This window comes from Arabidopsis thaliana, chromosome 4, assembly GCF_000001735.4.
Source record: "Arabidopsis thaliana chromosome 4, partial sequence".
NCBI classification, from domain to species: domain Eukaryota; kingdom Viridiplantae; phylum Streptophyta; class Magnoliopsida; order Brassicales; family Brassicaceae; genus Arabidopsis; species Arabidopsis thaliana.
Window position 1 is genome coordinate 16,559,154 of NC_003075.7, and position 22,923 is coordinate 16,582,076.

Here is a 22,923-nt window from a genome sequence, read left to right on the forward strand (position 1 = left end):
TGCGAAATTCAAAGCAAAGATGTTATAGGATTGGATTCTACCAACCTTAGCCCCTTTTTCACTTACATTGTAAAAGAAACGGCTACAATTTTGCAAACGAAAATAGAGAGCTTGAAGCAAAGATTAGTAGAAACAAGATTGAACATAATGTTTTGCAGTTTTTGGTTGAATTGTGAATCACTTAAGCTTTGACGTTTAAAGGTTTTAGATTTCGAGGAAGGTTTAATGATTCTCTCATCATTCTAAGAAAGAATGATAAATATATTTATAAGTTATGAATACAATATATGTTAATAAAAACACACCAAAAAGTGAAACGATCATCTACAAATTGACCGACATGAAGCTTAGTATTACCATATTCGTCAAACTTTTCACCTTTAAATTTGAATCCTTCCTTTTTCTCTACAGTATTATATGCTTTTTTTTCCACGATCGCCAACAACCGGACAAGTATAATGGAAACAACAACACGTTATCTCGAATATGCATAATGTCAAAAAATTACCTCCACGTAAAACGAAACCTGTTGCACACCAAGCCGTGACTTAAAAATAAAGACCACTATTCGATAATGCAAGATACGGCTAAAAACACTCAATCATGAGCCACATTATCAAATAATCATTTAACCGCTTCCCAAAGCCTAACAGATAAAAGATGTCAGTCGATAAAACACATAAATGTCAGAATCTAACATCTCCATGTGATACTTGTGTGTGTTGTCACATTCACTTCTTCACTCATCATAACAACATCGGCCCACGACGCCGGTTATAAGATGCGGCGAACCTGATCCGTTAAAAATACCACTAGACAATTTTTTATATTTTTTATTTAAAATTATTATAGAGTGAAAACTGAAAACAACTTATTCACGATTCATCGTTTATTTATTTCTTTTATGTGGTCAAACTTTTTTATTATTATTATTATAAATAAAACGGGAACGGCTACATTTGAAGGGGGAAATAAATATAAAAAGATCCGAATTTCACAAAAGGCTTTCATAATTCGGATCTTCTTACTTAAAACCTTAAACAACGATGGATCATGGATCTCATCATGTTCTTATTTAATAACTTTTATTTAAAGAAATCGTACAATGACGATTTTACGATAATATAATGCAACAACAAACCACACGACGACCACCTTTTCTCACGCAGAGATGTAATCGTAGACGTCTTCGTCGCAGTAGTAAAACCCAAGGTTACTGATCGCAGCTGAAAGAGAGTTACTTGGCGATGCCTGCTCAGTTGCAAGATACGGCATGTTGTGGAACGAACGGTCGAGAGAAGCCGCCACATTGTTGAACTCATCATCTTCTTCTTCCTCTTCATTTTCACCTTCGCTACCACCTTTGGTATGCATCATTTCCTCTGCTCGGTGCTTTAGGGTCTGAAACATTAGCTCCGGCTCATGCTGCATTGCTCGGAGAACATCCGCTGAGGACTGACCAGGCACCGCTCGGGTCACTGCAAAGCTGTGTGGTCCATCGCTCTGGGAGACCCGGACAACGCTTGGTCCACCAAACAGATTGTGGACTCCACCGAGAGCCTCCTCGTAAGCCCCTCCAAGGAACATACCCAAAAAGTACCTTCCTCCACTGCCATTCTTGTCCAGCTCGTGCAACGGCAAGCTGGATTCACCGCCTATGAACTTGTTGATCTTCCCGTCACTATCACACGTTAAATCTGAAAGGATTCCGCGAGCCCCGGGCCTTTGATCGAGCTTATGGATAGGAACTATAGGGAACAGCTGATCAATCCCCCAGAGATCAGGAATCGAAGTGAAAACTGATAGATTGATATTGTAAGTATGAACCGGATCCGATGCGCCTATAGCCTTCAACACCCACTCGCATAAACCATCAACAGAAGCTAACTGCTCGATGCTCAAAACACCTTCTTTGAAACCTTCAACACACCTCTGCTTCAGCTGATCGACATAAAGAAGGCAGCTTTCGTGGTCTCCACGCATCACAGCAGCATAAAGATCCTCATAATTGGCTCGAGCTTCCTCATTACCTTCAAGCAGGAACTGAATATCGCCGGGAGTTGCTTGATGAACCATTGGTTTATCTGCTGAAACAGCTTCAAAGATCAGCACAGAATGATGAGAGACTATCGCTCTACCGCTTTCGCTGCATATCACCGGATGTTTCACTGAGCTCCGGTCACACACAACCCGAACAGAAGCTACAACAGCTTCAGCATACTCCTCGAGACTATAAGCAACAGAGAGATCCGATTCTCCAGATTTAGACCCGTCGTAGTCAATCCCCAAACCACCACCGATATCAATAACTTTCATATGTGCACCAAGACGCACAAGTTCACAGTAAAGCTGAGCAGCCTCGGCGACACCATCAGAGAGCAACGAAGTCGACGGAATCTGTGAACCAATATGAAAATGCAGAAGCTGGAGACAATCAAGCATACCAGATTGACGCAGCTTCCTCACCACACGAACAATCTGAGTAGTAGTCAATCCAAATTTACCCTTTTCACCAGAAGTTGATCCGAAATGACCCGAATGCTTAGTCCTCAGCTTAGCCCTTAACCCAATGACAGGCCTCACATTCATCTTCTGGCTCAGCTCAATAACCAGATCAAGCTCTTCTTCTTGCTCAAGCACAATCACAGTATTCAACGCCAGTTTTCTCCCAAGCAGAGCCAATGATATATACTCAGCATCTTTGAATCCATTGCACACAAGAAAGGCATCAGGGCTACCTTTACACAAGCAGCTCATAGCAAGAAGGATCTCAGGTTTAGAACCAGCTTCTAATCCAAATCGAAACGAAGATCCAAACTTGACAATATCTTCAACAACGAATCGATCTTGGTTACATTTCACCGGATAAACACCTTGGTAATGAGAATCATATCCTTGACTTTTAATCGCGTAATCAAACGCAGATTGAAGACACTCGAGACGGTTCTTCAACACATCAGGGAAACGAACGATCAACGGAAGCTGCAATCCTAAACCACCGGAAGATTTCGGACCCGTCACCTTCTTAACGATTTTGAGCAAATCGATGTCTTGGTGAGGCAAAGTTTCAGAGCCATGAGGACGAACAGAGATGTTACCAGACGAATTGGCTATGAAATAAGGGGCTCCCCATCCATCGATTCGATAGAGAGACGATGAGAGCGACGGAGACCAACGGTCAACAACAACGGCGGCGGAAGTTGGTGATGACGCCGGGATAAAAACATCACCGGCGGTGTCGGAGAAGGCGTAGGCAGGAGGTACAAAGGACGTATCAACGCAAGCTAAAGCAGGCATCTTTATCTTCACCCTCTTATCAGCAAACGATCAACAATCTCACTTTACAGAAATTCTCGAACAAAACAAAAACTTTCGAGAGAAGAACAGAGCAAAAACTGAAAAATCAAACCTTTTTTTTTCTAATTTCCCAGAATTTGTAAAGGTAGGGGTTTAAAAACCGCCGAGGCCGGAGCCTCGGCTACCCCCTCAGGAGAAGACAGAAGATGAATCTATCCCCGCCGTGAAAACCACCTCTCGCAGCCCTTCCCGATCCGAGAATCTCCACGATGAATAATTCAGAAGAAACTCGAAAAAAAGGAAATTTTCCAAATCTGAACCCAACAACAACAAAAATTCTCTAACAGATTCTCCCAACCATGCAGAAGTGGATTTGTTTATGAAGAATTTGAGGTGGTGAGGAATTAAAAAGAGGAAAAGGAGAGAATGTGAAGGAATTCTGGGGAAAATGCAAGAAAAAACAGAGACGGAAACCTAGCGGAAAAGACGGAAATGAAGAAGAAGAAGAAGAGAAGGCGTGAGATTGATGAAGGCTATTGGCACTTGCTTATATAGGGACTAGGGAATCAGGAACCAACGTGAGAAGGTTATGACTGAGGCAAGTTTGATTTGGGCCATGGGGCCCATTTACGATTACGTTTTATACTTTTCTTTTTCTTTCAACATTGTATTTTTTCCCTCTATTAAAAGAAATTTACCCTACATTTCTTTAGGTGCTTTGCTCCAACAAAAAAAAAAAAAAAAGATTTTTGTTGGAGAACGATTTTTATTTAGAGAACAATTTTAAAATAACCTTTATATATTTACCGGACAACAACGGAAGTGGATTTTTTTTTTTTTTGTTAATTCTATTTTAATTTATAATCTTTTCGTTTCTGTATTCCCTACACTGAGAAGTGGGAATTACTGGCAACTCGTGTAACTCGTGTTGTGGTCTCGTCTACTAAACATTTTTGGTTTTTTCTGTAAGCCTGTTATGTATCGACATTTTCTTTTTCAAACCACGACAGCAAAAGAAATTAACTGTATTCAAAGATTGGTACAAGGAGCCTATGCTTTCAACTTGCGCTAGATGGATGGACCATTAATTAATTGAAGCTTAGACTATATATGTCTATCACCAATAATTGCGTAATTTGGTAGTTGCATGTGCTTAATGGACCATTAACCCTAAAACAATGTCTCTTTATCTCACACACACACACACACACACACACAAAATTGCTTTTGTGTTTTAAGACAAATTTCCTTCTTTTGTTTTGTTTTTTTTCTTCACGACAAATTTCCATGTTAGCAATAGTAAAAGTGTTCTTTTGTTGCTGATTAAATAATGTATTATATTAGGGAAAAACATATACATTAAATACAGGGATAATTTTGTTGATGCTGTCTGGTTTGAAAAAGAAAAAGCTTTATTCATGAACACTCGGCTACGAGGCGCCGCGTGGCGCCCTTACGTGGGAAGTGGTTGTGTTATGATGTTTCGTCTCTGCTTCTTCTCCTTTTGCCCTTTTTAGGTTAAATTTTAAAATTGCGCCGCTCGTCTTTTCACGTGCGAATGAATATATAAGTGTTCGTGTACGTGTGACGTTATTATCAAATCCGACGATATCCAACGACGAGATCTATGATTCTTAGTCCAACGGATAAGAATTTGCCACGGTATCTGTTTGTTCTTGTTTTTCCTTAGGCATAGTTAAGTGCGAAAACATTAGAGGGCCATATTTTTTGATTGCATAAATTTTGGAAGCATGTAAATAAATGTAGTGACCCTCTCTTTCAACATGTTTTTGTTTATCGCATACTTTCTTAGATCAACATCGTGTATCTGGTCGATTTCTTAAACCTGATACCAAAGCATACTAATTTCGAGAGTATCTGGTCGATTTCTTATACTCGATACCAAAGCTTACTACTATATTCGAGAGTATCTGGTCGATTTCTCAAACTCGATACCAAAAACTATAATGTTTGAGGGTTGTCATGCTCTTTGAAATTAGTTTTCTGTAAACTTACCACAAAATAATCATTTAGGTCAAAAAGGTACAAGAGTTTTAGTTGGCCTCAACAAAACAACTTAGTTTATATACAGTGGAAATCGCAGGGGAGGTGTGATCCCTTTCCCTTGGATCATAGCCCGACTATCTCTGGTGCATTATCTTGTTTGGAATCTTCTTTTGTTTTTCTGCGTTTAACGGTGATATATTATACGAATTTGAAGTAGGACGGTAGCACATCAATAACACTAATACAAACCACTATATTACATGTCATATTCGTTTTCATTTGTTATAACATTCTTACGAGAGCTTAAAATTGTAGCCAAAAGAACCAAGTATTCACAAATTCTTCAAAGACAAGAGAAAACATAGAACTATTAATAAAAATGCGAAGAAGTATCGAGTTCTGGAAACACTAGATCATTTGGACGATTCACAATAAATTGAGTTGTTGAGAAGGTACACTAAATTATAAATCCACTTTTTTGACAAACAACTTGATTTTTGTACTAGCAAAGATAAAGAAAAAAAAGAAGAAGAGGAAATCGATTAAAATTAGTAAAATACTAATTACATAAAAAGTGGAAAATGCAACAAATGATCAAAAGGAGAAGAAGTGGAATATTCAGCAATTAGTATAAGGAAAAAGAAAACGCGTTGACGGCGGTAAACGGCCGTTTACTGAACGCGGATGGTACACGTACACTATTGGCTTTCGTACGCATAGTGCTCTTTCATTTCATCTTTCATGCAAACTATTCCATTCCTCTTTATCTTCAGAAGAGATTCAAACTAATGATATTCGAATTGAGCCACAGTACTGGTTAATTATAAAGTCTCATTTGAGTCGTAAATCCCAGTGACGTGTTATTTGGAGAATTTCACTATCATGTGGTTGTGATGGTCAAATTAAGGCTACGCAATCACTTTGATACTCTCGATCATCTATTCTTACGTGCCGTCTCCAACGTTATATTTTGCTTATCATAAGCATACATCTGTCCTCTTTTCGTCATGTTCTAATCATTATATTTGATGCAGTAATCAAACAATTTTACCATGTCAACCAAACAACATTTTCCGTTGATTGTTTGCTTAGTGTAATTGTGTAAATTATGGTTATCATTTATCTTTATAAAAATATATATGACTATGGTTAAGTGTAACTTTTATGTGTATAGATGATGAGATAATTCAAGCAAATAGTTGTGAAAAGAATGGAATAATGAAGAAAAAGAAAGATAACTAGGATCTTGCGATAAAAAGGCAAAAACATTCTATCAACATGCTAGCTATATCACCAATTTCCTTTACTTTTGAGATATTTGATCACTTGATCCTACTATAATTTATGAGATTTTATTTTAATTCAAATTGATAAATTGTGTAGTTTTTCACACACAAAAAAATAAAAAATAATTGTGTAGTTCTTAATTGATACGAGTTCTTTTCACTCTATGGTAATTCGACAACTAAATGAAAGCAATTGAGTAGTTGTCCTTTAATGTTTGAGACTTTATTGTTTTAGCGCTTAGGTTTCGCCGCGTATTGAACGGCATCGTGGACGATGGGATTGTGAGTAATAGTGAGTGGGACAAGGCAACCCACATAAGTTTCATATGGTAGATTCTGACATATTTAATCGTTTTATTTATTAGACTTTGGGAAGCAGTTGAATGATTGATTGATATGTGGGATATATATGGGCCATATGGCTCAACGATTGAGTTTTTTTTTCTTTCTCTTATGTATTCTGACATGTATGTGTGTTATTACTACTAAAGATAGTTGTAATTGCTAAATTCGTTGATTGTCTTTACTATGTTAGTAAGTATAGCAAGTAGCAACGGATTCCAAACCAATATATGTCACTAACTTTATTGAGAATTACCAATGAAATTAACGATAACATCCTCTTCTTTTTTTTATTGCGCGGCAACAACTTAACCTAAAATTAAATTATTCAACTAGAAACGACATTTTAATAGTTGATTTTGGTCGAAATGCTGTGCATGCGCATTCGGTTTTCTGAATACGACAATAAACAGACTGTCTATAAAATTACTTCAAAATGAGATAACAACAAATTTGTGAGTGGTGTAGAAATACAAGAAAATAGGTTTGTGATCGTCATTTAACCCTACAATATATATGTCCATATGAACATTTGAAGCACGTTTATAATAAATTTATTATATTACTAATATATACACCAAATTTATTACGACGATAAACATTACAAAATTCTAGATTTTTTTTTTTTTGCAAAGAATTCTAGAAGGTTTTTATATTAAGTGTAAGTCTTGCATATGATGGTTGAAGTTTTTTTTTTCTTTTTTTTTTAATTTTTTCCATATGGTTGAAGTTAATGAACATTATTTATTTGCCACGTGAAAAGACTGCCTCGAAAAGGTTAAATTCATATAATTTCCTCTTTGATTAGCCCCTTTACAGATTGAAAATCTTAAAGTGGACCTGAAACTGCAAAGTAAAACTGAGGACAAAGGTTTCTTAAAGCAAAAAAAAAAAATGAAAAACAAAACCGCGATGATCGAATTGTTGAATGATTGATTTAAAGGCTGGATGACCTGAGTTCGAGTACTTCTACAACGATTTCATTCATGATTAACTACTGTGAACATTTTGAGTTGCAAGATTACTCAACCTTCGATCCAAATTCTCTTGGTTACAAAATAAAATCTTTTGTTTAGGATTTGTAGAAAATGACTTTGGTTTTTGTTTCCAACTCCAGTTACACTCTAGATCAATAAAACATAAAAGCAAATTTGTGGTCACGAGATCTCATGACAAAAACGTGGCGTTTCTGCACCACAAAATTAAACATAATGGTCAAAAAATTTTAACATATCCCTATATCGCCAATACTTAAATTTGTATCCATCCCTCTTTAATTTGGTCAGTATACACTACTAAATTGTTTTTGCTGCAAATAATTTACTATTCACGTGAACGGTTATCAGTACTAAATTATTTTTGCTGCAAATATTGATAGTAAAATTAAAACCTGCGATCTTTTTAATTATTGGTCTTGATCTGTTCATGTTTATGTAATAGAATTATTATCTGTATTAGAATAGTATAATTTATGAGATTTTTTTTTTGTTGACCGTATTATAAATTGATAATTATTGTTTAAAAGCATTATAAATTGAAAAAGTTCAAAACAAAAACATGAACAAAACTTTTCCTGACCGTTTGTGTTTATTTTTTGTAATGTAAAACTTTTAACAAAAGAGTTTTGAAACATTTTTTTTTTAATCGTTGACATATTATCGCAAAAAAAAAATACAAAAACAAATTCATCAAAAGGTGTGTCAAGGCTCAAGTTTAACTTGTTTTCCTTTAAACTTTTGTCACAAAAACGTTCAACATGAATTTTCTAGTAAATCATATAAAAGACACACAAAAGCAATATACATCGCAGGATAATTTCAAAAGAAATGGTATCAGAAAAGCAAACTTCTTTACAAATAAATGTATTTAACTTCCTCAGGACAAATACAAGAATACAAAAACATACCAAACTCCTCAGAGCTTCTTTATTACAGAATCAAACAATAAAATTCTACATCGGAGAGTAACCACCGGAAAAGAAAAGGAGAATGAAGATAGGCGGTTTTGTTTCCGAAACAAATTTCCAAGAATCCAGTAAAATTTTTGGTTCCCGATGATACATCATACTAATCACGATAAAACAAAACGCACACAGAAGTAAAGGAAGTACCTTTGAGCAGTCTTGTGGTTTAGATTCTCATTCAGCTCTAGACTGGCCAGCTCGTGAGGAAAGAATGATTCCTACAATAAGCCCGTAAAGAGCAAGCGCTTCTGCGAAAATAAGGATAAGAATCATCCCAACAAAGAGCTTAGGCTGCTGAGCATTTGCCCTGAAAAAGAATCGCAAAAGGGTAAGTCAAACACCAATGTTACATATCTTCCATAATACCTCAAAGCGTATCAGTAGCAGGAGGACGAGAGACAAACCTGACACCGGCATCACCAACAATCCCAATGGCCATTCCAGCTGAGAGACCAGCAAGACCACAAGCAAGACCAGACGAGAGATGTGCGTATCCATCAAAGAGGTAGTAAGACTTAGCCTTGGGGTTAATCCCGGTACTGATGATAACAGCAATGATCAATCCATAGATACCCAACACTCCAGCCATAACAACAGGGACAATAGATTTCATCACCAACTCAGGTCTCATAACTCCCATAGAAGCCACACCAACACCACTCTTTGCGGTTCCATAAGCAGCTCCCATACCTAATAACATCCAATGCAATCCAAGGATTCAACATGGTTTCGTATGATCATATAAAGCACCCAATGAGGTTCCAAAATTCGAGGAATGCACAAGAGAATCGAATCTCTATCTCAGATTTACAGCCAAATAAGACACAAAAGCATTGCTCAATCAGATTTTACTAGCTCAAATGCAAATCATATCCCATAAATCACCAATTCCTTATTTTTGCAGATCGAACCTAAAAGACTCATTCTTTATATCTATCACGATCATATACGCAATCTGTAACAAATTTCAGAAAATGGGAACACGATCTCACGAAGAAAGAAACAGATCAAAATGGGAAAACAGAGAGAAAATGAAATTACAGGAGAAAACGAGTGCGGCTGCAGCGCCGAGGAAGCCGAAGAAGGGAGCTGTTTCATCGCCGCTGAACGTAGACATGTCGGAGTTTTGTATCTGAGATCTTAAATCTGAAATCGAGTCGATGAAAATCTGGCGAGAGAGAGAGAGATGAAGATATATCGCTGTTGAATTTATTTATTTTGTTTGTTGTTTTTGTTTTCAGATGAGTGGAAGGGAACAACGCTGCTTGTTCTGTAACAAGGACGACCACGTCATTTTGGCTTGGGCCTATTTTAGATTAAAAGCCCAATTTCTAAGATACCGATGTAGTATAAGTAACATAAACAATGGATTAGGTTCTGATTTTTGTTTGGGCCTAAAATGTTACTGCATACATGAGATACGGGCCCAATGACACAAGTACACAACTCATCTAGGCATATATGAAACCGAATCGGTTAATTTCTACTTGAGTCATTGTGAGAGCTGACATTAACTGTAACACCAAACAAGGACAAAACATTGAAACAACGAGGCAGAAACTTGAGCTCATGACCAAACCCTTACACTGATATTATCCAAAATAACAATTTGTTGGAGAGATCCCCGAGTAATGGACCAAAGAAGCTTTCAGGCTTCATAATGAGTAACTACCATCGGTATTCATCTTCTCCGGTTCTCCATTCCGCCTTAGTCTTGTCCAACAACTTCACACAAAACATGGAAAATGATTCTCTTCAGAGTCATGCGTTGATTTATTAACACTTGTTTCTATTAGATGCTTTTCAGCAGCATATATTATCCAATGCTTTCTGTTCATATGACTGACATGCACTAAGATGAATGATCTCTCCTAAACCAAGCTCATAGATGAGTTGAGCACATATGATGACTTACCGCGGAGCGTTCTATCAGAGTAATATGCACTCGTTGCTTAAACGGCTTCAGACCATTACTTTACATAGATTATGTCTTCGTCGGGGTCATCCACTTCCCAATCTTGATCATCTTCTGTTGAGTCAGATGGTTCTGTTTTCCCTTCACCGCTTCCTTTCTCAGCTTTTATTTTGTCCAGTATTGCAATTACCTGAAACAGTCTCCAATTCAGTTTCTGCTCATAGTGATAACCGTACATGGTATTACAATTGCTTGACTGACTATATCAGCATCCACCAAGTTCCGGTTTCTAATATAGCACAGAAGAGGTGATTTTCAGAGAAGACAATCAACAAGATCAACTAGTTCATGACTCAACACTCATGACTATGAATGCAAGATAGAGATTTTGACCGCATCATTGAGACATTCATTTACTAACTGAAGACTAAATTTCATTAAACGCTAGTTTACTTTAAGTGAAAGATATATTAGAATCCCTTACCCTGCTTCCTCTTTCCATGGCTTCATCCTCAATAAACCTGACCTCAGGCGTCAATCTCAACTTCATTCGCTTCCCAAGCTCACTCCTAACGTACTTAGCTTTCGATTTCAACCCCGCAATTGCAACGTCTTTCCCTCTATCATCTCCAAACACGGATACATATACTTTAACCACCTACAACCCCAAAAGAAACCATTTTCAGCTTCTAACATTACTCTGAAGTAATAATACTCTCAAACCAGCGGCTAGGTCCAGCACACAAATCATAAAACACATAATACGAATTGCTTCTGTCAAAAACTGATAAAAGAATCAGGATTCAATCCGTGCAAGCCACAGTATAGCATAAGTTTAATCAAAAGATCAAGTTAAGCAATTCTGGAATCAAATATTTCGAAAGACCCTAAATTTCCACTCCAGCTGCATAAATAGAGCAAGACCCACATGAATACATTACACAAGAGTTTCCAATTAGGGTTTCTCATCACCTGCAAATCATTAGAGACTTCAACATCGCTAATGGTGGTGAGAGAAGAGAGGTAGCGGTCAGCTCCAAGTGCAGCTTCAGGTAAGACAGCGTGTTGTAAAACCGTGTCTGTTAGAAGCATGTCGGAGAGTTCTCTCATTATCTGCTTAGCCACCATCTTAACTCTCCTCGGGTTCGCCATACACCGTACGGTCCTGCGCACGGAGAGATTCGTACGGAGGTTGACCGGCGCCATTGATTGCGGGAAGTGGAAAGCCTGCGTCTTTGAACTGACGGTGTAGATTGGCGGATGATGGAGGAAGAAGAAGTGAGATTGATTGGTGTGGAGCAAGTTAGGCATCGTCACAATGGTTCCTTAATCTCTTATATTCCTCTGTTTTGGATTTGAAAAGGTCTCTGAGCAAGTAACGAAACAAGAACAAATTATCCAGTGTTCTAAGGGTATAGTAGTCGTTTCACAAAATCTAGGTGACGTGGAAGAGTTCAATCCACGAAAACCGGTCCGAGTTTCAAATTAAACCGAAGTAACTAAAACGAGAACCGAATTAATTTTTAGTATCAGCCAATACATTTTCGATTCAGAAATTCTGATCAAGTAAATTGCATAAAACAGAGATTTGAATTCTAAATGAGACAAAATTAAACAAAATATTTCAAAAAATCAGACCAGAACACCACATTATCCATACCAACAAATAGAAACTATTGAAATGATAAATATTGTTTTAAAAATTCTAAAAGTGAAAATTCGAATACTAAAATCTATGCAACAATGATAAAAGAACAAGTTGAATATTAAGAACTCTAGAGACTAATGATGGATGCAAAACACAGCTAGTTTTTAAAGATTTGAAAAGCTTTTTTTATAATCTAAATAAAAAACATGGATAATAAAATTTACATAAAAATAATATAAAAATAAGTTGAATGTTTGGTATGCTAACGACCCAAAACGTATCCAAATTTCGATTAGTTATCATATATATATATATATATTTAAATTTAGTATAAAACAAAAAAAAAGCCTTAAAAACTTTTATAAATCTAAATAAAAAATATCAAAATTTGAAAACCTATTTTAAAAACTTGGATACTAAAATCTACATAAATGTTTGAAATTGTTAACGACCGAAGCTGGATCTAAAATCAGATTAGTTTTCATATATATTTTTATATAAATTTAGTATCAAGACAAAAACAAAAACCTTAAAAACCTTTGAAAAATTCGAATCAAAAATAACAAAATTTGAAAAGCTATTTTAAAAATTCAAGTTTTTATGATATGAAAACAAATTGAATGTTTGGAATCGCTAACGACCGTAGCTGGATCCAAAATCCGGTTAGTTTTTCATATATATTTTTGTAAATTTAGTATCAAACAAAACAAAACAATAAATCAGAAAAAACTTTAAAAGTCCGAATAAAAAACTTTGATACCAAAGTTATCTAAAAATGATATGAAAACAAGTTGAATGTTTGGAATCGCTAACAACCGAAGCTGGATCCAAAATCCGGTTAGTTTCATATATCTTTATGTAAATTTAGTATCAAACAAAACAAAAAAAGAACAAAAATTTTTTTAAAAAATCCCAACAAAAAACTTCGATACCAAATCTATATAAAGATGATATGAAAACAAGTTGAATATTTGGAATCGCTAACGACCGAAGCTGGATCAAAAATCCGGTTAGTTTCATATATTTTATGTAAATTTAGTATCAAACGAAACAAAAAAAAAACAAAAAAAAACTTTTTAAAATTCCAACAAAAAACTTCGATACCAAATCTATATAAAGATGATATGAAAACAAGTTGAATGTTTGGAATCGCTAACAACCGATGCTGGATCCAAAATCCGGTTAGTTTTCCATATACATTTCTTGACGTAAATTTAGTATCAAAACAAAAAAAAAAGTCATAAATTTTTTTAAAAATCAGAATAAAAAACTTCGATACCAAATCTATATAAAAATGATATGAAAACAAGTTGAATGTTTGGAATCGATAACGACCGAAGCTGGATCCAAAATCCGGTTAGTTTCATATATCTTTATGTAAATTTAGTATCAAACAAAACAAAAAAAAAAAAAAAAAAAAACTCTTAAAAGTCCGAACAAAAACCTTCGATACCAAATCTATATAAAGATATGAAAACAAGTTGAATTTTTGAAATCGCTAACGACCGAACCTGGTTCCAAAATCCGGTTAGTTTTCCATATACATTTTTTACATAGATTTAGTATCAAAACAAAAAAAAAATCTAAAAAAAGAAACACAAGAAAAAAAATCTTATAAAATTTAAAATCTTTTATTAAAGAAAAAGAAAATTAGGAAAGCGCAAACCTTGGTTCTCGCTGGTGATGATTATCGATCGATCGATGAAACACAAATTTGTCTTCTTCCTCCGCAGTCGAATTGTAGTTTTAAAGCCTACGAATCTGCCAACTGGTCGTTAATTTCACTATCCCTCTCTTGGCCATAGTCTTCCGCGCATCCTTCTCCGTCGTGTAATCATCTCCTTCGCCGCCGTTGAAAGAATCCTTCGGTGAAAGCGTTTCGGTGGCGAGATCTTTGATCGTGTGAAATTAGGGAGTCACGAACTAAAAAGTGAACTCGATTGATTGAAGATTGTTGTCACGAGAGAACGAAAGCACATCAGTGATCAGTCTCTCAGGGAAATTGCAGGTATGAAAAAGAAAGAAGAAGAAGAAGAAGAAGAAGATAAAAGATGGTATTTTGATTTCTCAACGAAGAAGAAGATACGAGAGTTGGAGTATTTATAAGCAAACGCTCCATTGAAAAAAGGAAATTGTCTCTTTTTTCTATGTTTTGCGAAGAAAAGGAAATTGATCAATGTAACAAAAAGTCAAATTAAGTTACCGTTACAAGAACAAATATGTTTCTTACTACCTACGTAATTTATTTGATGTTCACAAATCACAATTTAGAGTGTTTGTTGAAAGAGATGGAACATCAACAAAACAAGCCTTGTAAAGTAACACAAATCTATAAAAGTCAAACCTAGTCATGTATTAACATAATGCTCGAAACAGAATGAAAAATATGCCACTAGCACAATCTTACTCAAACTACAAGCAAATTCACAACACAACACACACATCTCCTAAACGTATCACTACCTTTCCAAGCAAAAATTTCGTAGAACTCGCCACAAGCACAAGCCCCCATAAACCAGTTGCTCTGCTTCCGTTTGTAATGACATGGTCAAAATGTCAATGGCTTATCTAGTCGGCTTACTCTAACTTTCGTGTATCTCATATTTGAAACAGACAAGCTCACCATTCAAAAGCTTGTTTAGCTGAACAACACTCAAATGTATCACCGTCGTTTACTCAAACTCATATAGGAACCTACCTACCTAAGACTAGCTTCTCAATATCCAAGCAACAATGTCTGATGATGGAGGAAGAAGAAGTGAGATTGATGGGTGTGTAGAAACTTAGGCATCGTCACAATGGTTCCTTAATCTCGTAAATTCCTCTGTTTTGTGTGTTTGGATTTGAGGAAGTAACGAAACAGAACAAATTTATCCATTGTTCTGAGGGTATAGTTGTCATTTGGCACCATCTACGGTGACGTGGAATAGTTCAAACCATATTCAACCGAAATAACCAAATCGATAACCGAATCAAATTTTAGTAAATAGAGAGATGTCTCTCATATACCACATCACCCATTACATTTTCTGATTAAGTAAAGTGCAATGAAAACAGAGAGAAGATTTGAATTCTTAACGAGACAAAAGTAAACAAAACCTTTCAAAGATTCAGACAAGAACAACCCTTAAATCTTAATCCATCCCAGACTCAATAAAATAGTAAAAATGTGCCAGCAATTAAGGTCAAATGGAACACAAAATTCAACAAGATATCGTCATCATCTTACTCCATTAGTACCCAAAATTGATCATCATAATGCAGAACTTGAATATCTGCTATCTACCGTACCCAACCTCCTTCAATGTTGTGGATTCCTCCAACGAGACCATCATCGATAAAATCTCCTCCTCGCTTCACCTTATCCTCTGTAGGCTTCACCGGATAGTCCCCCGTGAAGCATGCATAGCAGAAGCTTCTAGAATCTTCCCCCAAATGTTTCTTTAACGTCTCAAACGACAAAAACGCAAGGGAATCACATCCGATGTAATCCCTGATTTCATCAACACTCATCCTATTCGATATCAACTCATTTGAGCTAGGCGTGTCCACTCCGTAGTAACAAGATGCAATAATAGGAGGACTCGCGATCCTCATGTGAACCTCTTTCGCACCCGCTTCTCTCAATAAACGCACAATCTTGGACGAAGTTGTTCCTCTAACAATCGAATCATCAACAACAACAACTCTTTTCCCTTCTAAAACTCCTCGGACTGGCGATAGCTTCAGCTTCACTCCAAAATCTCTGATTTTCTGAGACGGCTCAATGAAAGTCCTTCCAACATAATGAGACCTAATCAAACCTTGCTGAAACGCTACACCAGCTTTAGCCGCGTAACCAAGAGCAGCCACAACACCCGAGTCAGGCACAGCGATCACCACATCACAATCAACAGGTGACTCAGTAGCTAAAATCTCACCAAAGACATGCCTAGACTCATACACAGACCGACCAAAGACAATCGAATTAGGCAACGAGAAGTAAATATGTTCGAAAATGCATTGCTTTGGCTCAGGATGAGGCATCAAACACTGACATTTGACACCATCTTTATCCACAACTAAAACCTCACCAGGATAAACCTCTCTCTCATAAGTAGCTTCAATCAAATCAAGAGCACAAGTCTCAGAAGCAAACACAACAGCTCCATTACTTCTCCTACCCATAACTAAAGGCCTAAACCCATGTGGGTCACGAACAGCAACAAGCTTATCCTCAGTCACAAACACCATCGAATAAGCACCTTGAAGCTTCTCACAAGCATCAACAATTCTCATGAAAAAGGGTCTAGCTTTAGAAATGGCAATCAAATGAAGCACAACCTCAGTATCAGAGCTAGTATTGAAAATCGAACCATTTTCCTCTAAATCAGCTCTCAATTTCGTGTAATTCACTAAATTGCCATTGTGAGCAACACCAACAGAGCCAAATCGATAACCAGCAACAAACGGCTGAACGTTCTTGAGCATAGAAGAACCAGCAGTCGAGTACCTGACATGACCAATGGCTATGTCTCCTGGTAATTGATCGAGTTTGGATTCACTGAAAACCTCAGAGACCAAACCAACACCTGTAATGGTCTGAAGAACCTTATCTTTACTAACGGTAACAATACCTGCACCTTCTTGACCTCGATGCTGAAGCGCATGGAGAGCTAAGTAACAGAGTCGTGAAGCTTCTGAGTCACCGTAGATTCCGACAACTCCACACTCTTCCCGAGGCTTCTCGTCATAATCATCGTTGTCTGCCGCCAACAGGGTAAGAGGGTTTGAAACTCTGAGCGGAAACGAAGGAGAAGAAGAAGAAGAGGAGATAGAAGCCGGAAGAGGAGAGAAAGAGGAGGAGGAGGGGTTAAGGAAGGGATTACGGAGGAAACGGTGAGGCTTATTGTTGTTGTTGTTGTTAGAGAGCTTGTTGGGTTTAGCATTGAGAGATAGAGAAGAAGAGATGCTAGAGGTGGCCGCCATGGATGATTTTTGAGAGCAATGCGAATAAAAATTTGCTCTTTTAGGTTTATTTTAATTTTCTTCTGATTTGTTTTTGGTTTTGGGGTCAATTTGGGGAAAGGGTTGTATTTGACTGTGTATGTATAGCACACGTCGTCAGTGAAGTGACCGCCTCACCCTTTTTTTTTTTTTTTCTGCGAATCTTTTTAAACAATTTTTCTTTCGGCTTTAAATTCTTTGTACTTTGATGATATTTTAGAAGAGAATCTCTATTTTTTTCGTGGTGGGTCCCCTTTTCTGTGGCTCAAAATGCATTTTTAAAACGAAACGGGTCGGCTTGATACAAAGCGGGTCGGGCGCACACAATTAGAGAAAAGCAATTCTTAATTCATCAAACCAAAGCCATATGGGCTTTTCTTTGAGGCTTTGTAAAAAGCCTGCTCTTTCAAATTCTTAAGGAAAATCAAATAAAGAAGAAGATATCTGAGTATTTATTAATTTTCTTTTATGTGTTGAGTAAGATATTATATATTAAAAACAAAAAAATTGATATATGCATCAATTCAATATTCTTACCAAAAAAAATACACACAAACCAATTATGAAAAGTTGACCAATTTTGTTTCTGAAAAAAATTTGTTAAAAAGAATGAAAACAAAAACAGAGCTATGAATCTTTTATTTATAAGATAAAGAAGGAAAAAAAAAGAGAAAAAAAATCAAAAAACCATAAATAGAGAAGAGTAAAATCGTAATTTAGCAAACGTTAGAGGGGCAAAATGAAACCTAAATGATTAACCTTTAAATACCGTAACGCTCCCTTCAATATTCCCCTGCTTGCCGTATTATTCCAAAATTTGGTGAAAGCAACGCCTAAAGCAAAAATGTCTCTTCTCTAACCTTTTTTTTTTTTTTTTTTTTTTGCTCTCCAACTTTCCCTTCATTTTCTGGGGAAAAGCGAGCCAAAAAACGCAAAAGCAATCCACAAGAAGCAATTGTTCGATATCAATGGGGAAGAACAATAAGATCGGAAGCGTTGTTCGGATCCGTCAGATGCTTAAACAATGGCAGAAAAAAGCTCACATCGGATCTAGCAACAACGATCCTGTTTCCGATGTACCTCCTGGTCACGTTGCTGTTTCCGTCGGTGAGAATCGTCGGAGATACGTTGTCCGTGCTAAGCATTTGAACCATCCGATTTTCCGACGGCTTCTAGCTGAGGCTGAGGAAGAGTATGGATTCGCTAACGTTGGTCCGTTAGCGATTCCTTGTGATGAATCGTTGTTTGAGGATATTATTGCGATTGTGACTCGGTGTGAGTCGTCATCATCATCTGGACGAGGTAATCCTCCGGCGGCGACGCTTGAGGATCTCCGGAGGTGTAGTCATGTTGGATTGGCGAAGAACAACGTTGAATCTCGTCCGTTACTTCCTGGGATTGCTGAAAAATCTGTGTGCTAATGAAATTTGCAAACGGAATGTGATTGAAACTTTGGTTAGAGATTTAATTTTGAAAGTTTTAATTTAATTTCGTTGCTATTTTTTTTAATGATTTTTGACTTTGTTTTTGGGAAGGAGATGGCAAAATTAGGGTTTGATATTGTTTTTGGTTGTCGCCAGTGTCGTCGTCCCAGAATGATGAAGATTTGATGAAGGAGATAGTTTTTTTGGAGAGAGGAGCCCTCAGTTTTTAATTTAGATATTTTTGATTCTGGTCGAGAGATTCTTATTTATATTTCTCTTGGCTATTTTCAATTTGTATATTCAGATTTCTGAATTTTAACTGAGGAATAATAAATTAATTTGGAATTATTGTTGTCAATTTATTTGTTTATTGCTTAAAGAAAGATGCTTTTTGATTTTCTCATTATAGTTCTTGACTTCTTGTTACCGAAATATTTGGTCAAGAAGATGATTTCAAACCTAATTTGCAGTTTATACAACCAAAGATGATCTGCAAAATACCTTTCTGATTTCAGAGTTACCGTTTCAACACTATTTTCACTAATTAGAGTAACATTACTTAACAAAAACAGTAAACATCTCTGATTTGATATGAGAAACCAAAGAAAGTAAAGAAAAACCAAGTTACATTTTTTACCAAAAAAAAAAAAAAAACAAGTTACATAGAAAACAAAGATATTATATATATGATTCTCACCAAAAAAATATATTTACGTTTACTATATGAAGAATAGCTACTAAGTCAATATCATACAAGCAAATTAATGTTTGTAGATATCTATGCAAAATTATGTGATATTATTAGCTATACTGGTGTATTTGAAAGAGAAAAAAGTTATATGTTTGGTCAAAAATACCTTCATAATAAATGTAAATGTTTTAGACCGAACATTTTTAATCACATTAGAAAGTACTTTTACTTGTGGAAAATTAGAAAATAAATAATCGTGGACTATTTGTCTCCTCTAAATTTTAAAATTATCTCTCCCTACCTTGACCAACATTATCTAATTTCCATTTGTACGGTGTACGTGGTACGTACCTCCATCAAATCATATCACCTAAATCTTACGCTGATTTAACAGTTGGGAGTATCGCCCACTTGCATTTTCTCCACCTTCTAAGAAAAACAAACATATGACTTTAGTAGGAGTATAAATTTACAACAACGACAACAAAATAAAGTATTATCTACAAAGATCATCTCGGATAAGCTTAGCGTTGTGAGAAATGACTAATGATTGTGAGAAATGACCCTCTTCCTTCATTTTAAATTGACCACGAACGTGATCAACTTCTTACTTACTGTTTCCTTTGGGTTTTCACTTTTACTATATAACCTAATGTTCTCTAAGGATGAATTGATGATGAACACATACTGGTCTCTTTCCACTTTTTTAATATGTGATCACTAAAAAGGTTCTTTGCATAAGCTCAGTGTTGGAGGTTTTTAGAAAATTTTCATGATTTAAGAGCTATTTCCTTATAGATAATAACTATTTTGTTTCACTAGCTAGAGAAGAGTATCCGGATTTCCGAGTATATCGTAGAAATTAACCAATTAATATTCATTAAAAATTGTTGACAGATTGATATTGTGCTTTTACTAGACAGGAATATCTTGGTAAATCACATTGCTTTTGCGTGAGTATTCATCAAAGCACTAACTAAGCAATTCAATGATTTTTAACTCATCAAGAATATCTTCGGAAAGTTACTATTTTTAACCCATCTTTATTAGATTTTAGTTAACTATCATACGAAGCCATTACTTTTCGAAGGTTTTCGACCATGGCCCTGCCAAGATTCGTAAAATATGGATCGGATTAAAACTGATCCTGATTTCTCTCCATAGCCTAAAGATCGGTCAAGGCGACACAAATAACATCGAGATTTAATATATAATCTGAAAAAAAGTCGTGCAGACCTAACCAACTCTAGTTGAACCTAACAAGTTTACCGTCTGAATCTTTGGAACTCTTTTAAACAAAAAAATCCAACCGAATTAAAGGTCAATAGTTACACTAGCTAGGGAGAAATGATTTATGAGCAAGTTGAATTCCGACGTTTCGTAACCTACTAAAAGTAAGACACTATTTGCTGTTAGGTCGTTCGTTGCTTAGTATGTGTCGTCATAATCCTTATAAATTATGATGCTTTGCTTTTCGAAAAGTGGCGAGGAGAGATCATAGTGTCTAGTTATAAGATTACATTCGTTGCTTTGTTTATTACAACTTGCAAGCAAACTATTGTAAATTAAACCACAAATCCTAAATCTTAAATCAAACCCAATCTCCATTTAATAAATTAGACCCTTACATAAAAAAAAGAATAACAGATTACGAATATAAGTAATGTCACGTAATAGTTAAATGAAATATCAAATCTTTCAAACGTGTCAAGAAAATAGACAAACGAACAATCATTTTTTTTTAACAATCATATTTGTTTGCAATGCTATTATTTTATTTTGCATCCATTCTTTTTTCGTTAGTGGATGCAAATTAAATGCTAACAAATTATCATCATTTCGTAGTCCTGTATACTTTTACGGTTTTACCTATTCTTCGTAATCTCTCGATCGACTATAGTGATGATTTAGCTTTATATGTACCTAACAACACTGCGTTAATTATGTTGATAAAACCAACGAATCTCGGAATGCGTGATAAATCTTTCATAAAAATTCGACATTAACGACTATTCAAAAGAGATCCAAACAAAGAATTATACAGTTCGTTATAATTAGTAGTATTATTTTTATAATGGCGCATGGAAGGTCTAACCTTATTTAACGATCAATTAAACAAATGTTTAGTTACAAGCTTTAATTAATTGTACGGAACGGGAAAAAGCCGTAGAAGAAGGAATCGTTTGATAGCGCATGCGGTACATGTATATGCATATATATTGCTGACTCTAAGAATGATTAAGGGACGCAATATTTGGAAACAGCTCAATATTATTTGTAAAGTCCTGTTTTTGATACAGCTTCCATTACCATGCATGAGTCATTTTCTCTGCTTTATACGGCTGTATGTTTATATAAATGAGTAGTTATTTTCCTTGCTTTACACTTTTGTATATTATGAATAAGTAGATTATTTAAAAGTGAAATTCAGTATTTCTAATGTGTAGCTTTTTATCTAGCTAGTTGATAAAAAGAAGTCATCGCTTTTTTGGGTGAGGAACGAGTCAACTTTCACTAGTATATATGTTTTGATTAATAACCAAAATTAGTTAGAGTTTTGGTAGTATAAGAAATGTATACCAAAGAACCTTAATTCGGAAGAAACTAGAAATATTCGAGAGTACACGGAGCAACAAAAACCAAATTGAAACGTCTTGATCTTTTTCATCTGGAATAATGTACCACATTTTTTTTTTCACAATTACCACAAATTCTAAAGTATATAAATTGATGTTGAAACTTAATTACTAGCACTTGATACTTACTATTGATGGTTGATAATTTATTTAGCAGTTGTATGTATATTTTTGTTTTTTTGAAATAGCAATTAATGTTTACGTTTAAATAAACAGTGGTTAGTGCGGTCACCGGTCACTTTAAATAATACTACTATAAAACATGCATTACAGTCAAAGTAGTGAATAGTAATAAATAATAATGGTGGGAGAGTAGTAGTTATAGTCACTGCATGTGACTATGTATATACACAATATAGATAATTTTTCTCAGTGGAAAAAAGGGTAATTTTTCTCGAAACAATTCTATTGAATTAGCCCTTTACACATATAATATTGGTGGCCTAACTTTCGTCTCAAACACCGTTAAACATAAACGTTGCTGAACGTTACCAACTAATTAGAATCTTATAAACCATTTTCTTCAAACGAATGTAGAAATCGTCTTATCTGGTTCCGTACATGATAAAGTACCCCACATTCTCTGACAAACCCATGTTCAAGCATGCACTTTCAAAACCTTATGTATCCATTGATATGATCATTTGACATAAAATTTTCCTCTATAAGAACCCTAATGATTTAGCAATTACATGGAAATTTAGTCTTAAGCGTTTGTTTAATGCTTA

At 35.6% G+C, this 22,923-nt stretch overlaps 5 protein-coding genes and 1 long non-coding RNA gene across 11 annotated transcripts; 2 read left to right on the forward strand and 4 right to left on the reverse strand.

The window, feature by feature from the left end:
* Nucleotides 1-876: 876 nt before the first annotated feature.
* On the reverse strand, nt 877-3,891 carry ADC2 (arginine decarboxylase 2). 2 transcript variants are annotated; one of them, NM_202955.1, is made up of 2 exons: nt 3,410-3,778; nt 909-3,312 (listed from the first exon to the last, which is right to left on the reverse strand). In NM_202955.1, exon 2 carries the CDS (start codon nt 3,295-3,297, stop codon nt 1,162-1,164), a length of 2,136 nt encoding a protein of 711 aa, NP_974684.1. In that variant the 5' UTR covers nt 3,298-3,312; nt 3,410-3,778; the 3' UTR covers nt 909-1,161. The 2 variants fall into 2 exon arrangements, with proteins under 2 accessions (NP_195197.1, NP_974684.1); NM_119637.3 differs by having other exon boundaries at nt 877-3,891.
* A 2,216-nt stretch (nt 3,892-6,107) lies between these two features.
* On the forward strand, nt 6,108-6,380 carry AT4G09015. Its single transcript, NR_142246.1, has one exon. It is a non-coding gene; the product is annotated as an other RNA (long non-coding RNA).
* Nucleotides 6,381-8,638: 2,258 nt separating this feature from the next.
* Nucleotides 8,639-10,181, reverse strand: AVA-P1 (ATPase, F0/V0 complex, subunit C protein). 2 transcript variants are annotated; one of them, NM_119638.3, is made up of 3 exons: nt 9,937-10,181; nt 9,300-9,585; nt 8,639-9,202 (listed from the first exon to the last, which is right to left on the reverse strand). In NM_119638.3, the coding sequence occupies exons 1-3, from the start codon at nt 10,010-10,012 to the stop codon at nt 9,070-9,072; spliced, it is 495 nt and encodes a 164-aa protein (NP_195198.1). In that variant the 5' UTR covers nt 10,013-10,181; the 3' UTR covers nt 8,639-9,069. The 2 variants fall into 2 exon arrangements, with proteins under 2 accessions (NP_195198.1, NP_001329512.1); NM_001342299.1 differs by having other exon boundaries at nt 9,300-9,850.
* A 33-nt stretch (nt 10,182-10,214) lies between these two features.
* On the reverse strand, nt 10,215-14,802 carry AT4G34730 (ribosome-binding factor A family protein). 3 transcript variants are annotated; one of them, NM_119639.3, is made up of 5 exons: nt 14,125-14,802; nt 11,783-12,177; nt 11,295-11,468; nt 10,811-11,000; nt 10,215-10,620 (listed from the first exon to the last, which is right to left on the reverse strand). In NM_119639.3, exons 2-4 carry the CDS (start codon nt 12,119-12,121, stop codon nt 10,866-10,868), a joined length of 648 nt encoding a protein of 215 aa, NP_195199.2. In that variant the 5' UTR covers nt 12,122-12,177; nt 14,125-14,802; the 3' UTR covers nt 10,215-10,620; nt 10,811-10,865. The 3 variants fall into 3 exon arrangements, with proteins under 3 accessions (NP_195199.2, NP_001328511.1, NP_001328512.1); NM_001342301.1 differs by lacking the exon at nt 10,215-10,620 and adding an exon at nt 10,622-10,725 and having other exon boundaries at nt 14,125-14,527; NM_001342300.1 differs by having other exon boundaries at nt 10,243-11,000; nt 14,125-14,556.
* Nucleotides 14,803-15,390: 588 nt separating this feature from the next.
* ASE2 (GLN phosphoribosyl pyrophosphate amidotransferase 2) lies at nt 15,391-17,600 on the reverse strand. The gene has a single exon (NM_119640.3). The coding sequence runs from the start codon at nt 17,424-17,426 to the stop codon at nt 15,741-15,743; it is 1,686 nt and encodes a 561-aa protein (NP_195200.1). The 5' UTR covers nt 17,427-17,600; the 3' UTR covers nt 15,391-15,740.
* Nucleotides 17,601-18,026: 426 nt separating this feature from the next.
* Nucleotides 18,027-19,299, forward strand: AT4G34750 (SAUR-like auxin-responsive protein family). 2 transcript variants are annotated; one of them, NM_001203986.2, is made up of 2 exons: nt 18,027-18,899; nt 19,025-19,255. In NM_001203986.2, exon 1 carries the CDS (start codon nt 18,413-18,415, stop codon nt 18,863-18,865), a length of 453 nt encoding a protein of 150 aa, NP_001190915.1. In that variant the 5' UTR covers nt 18,027-18,412; the 3' UTR covers nt 18,866-18,899; nt 19,025-19,255. The 2 variants fall into 2 exon arrangements, with proteins under 2 accessions (NP_001190915.1, NP_195201.1); NM_119641.4 differs by having other exon boundaries at nt 18,027-19,299.
* Nucleotides 19,300-22,923: the final 3,624 nt, after the last annotated feature.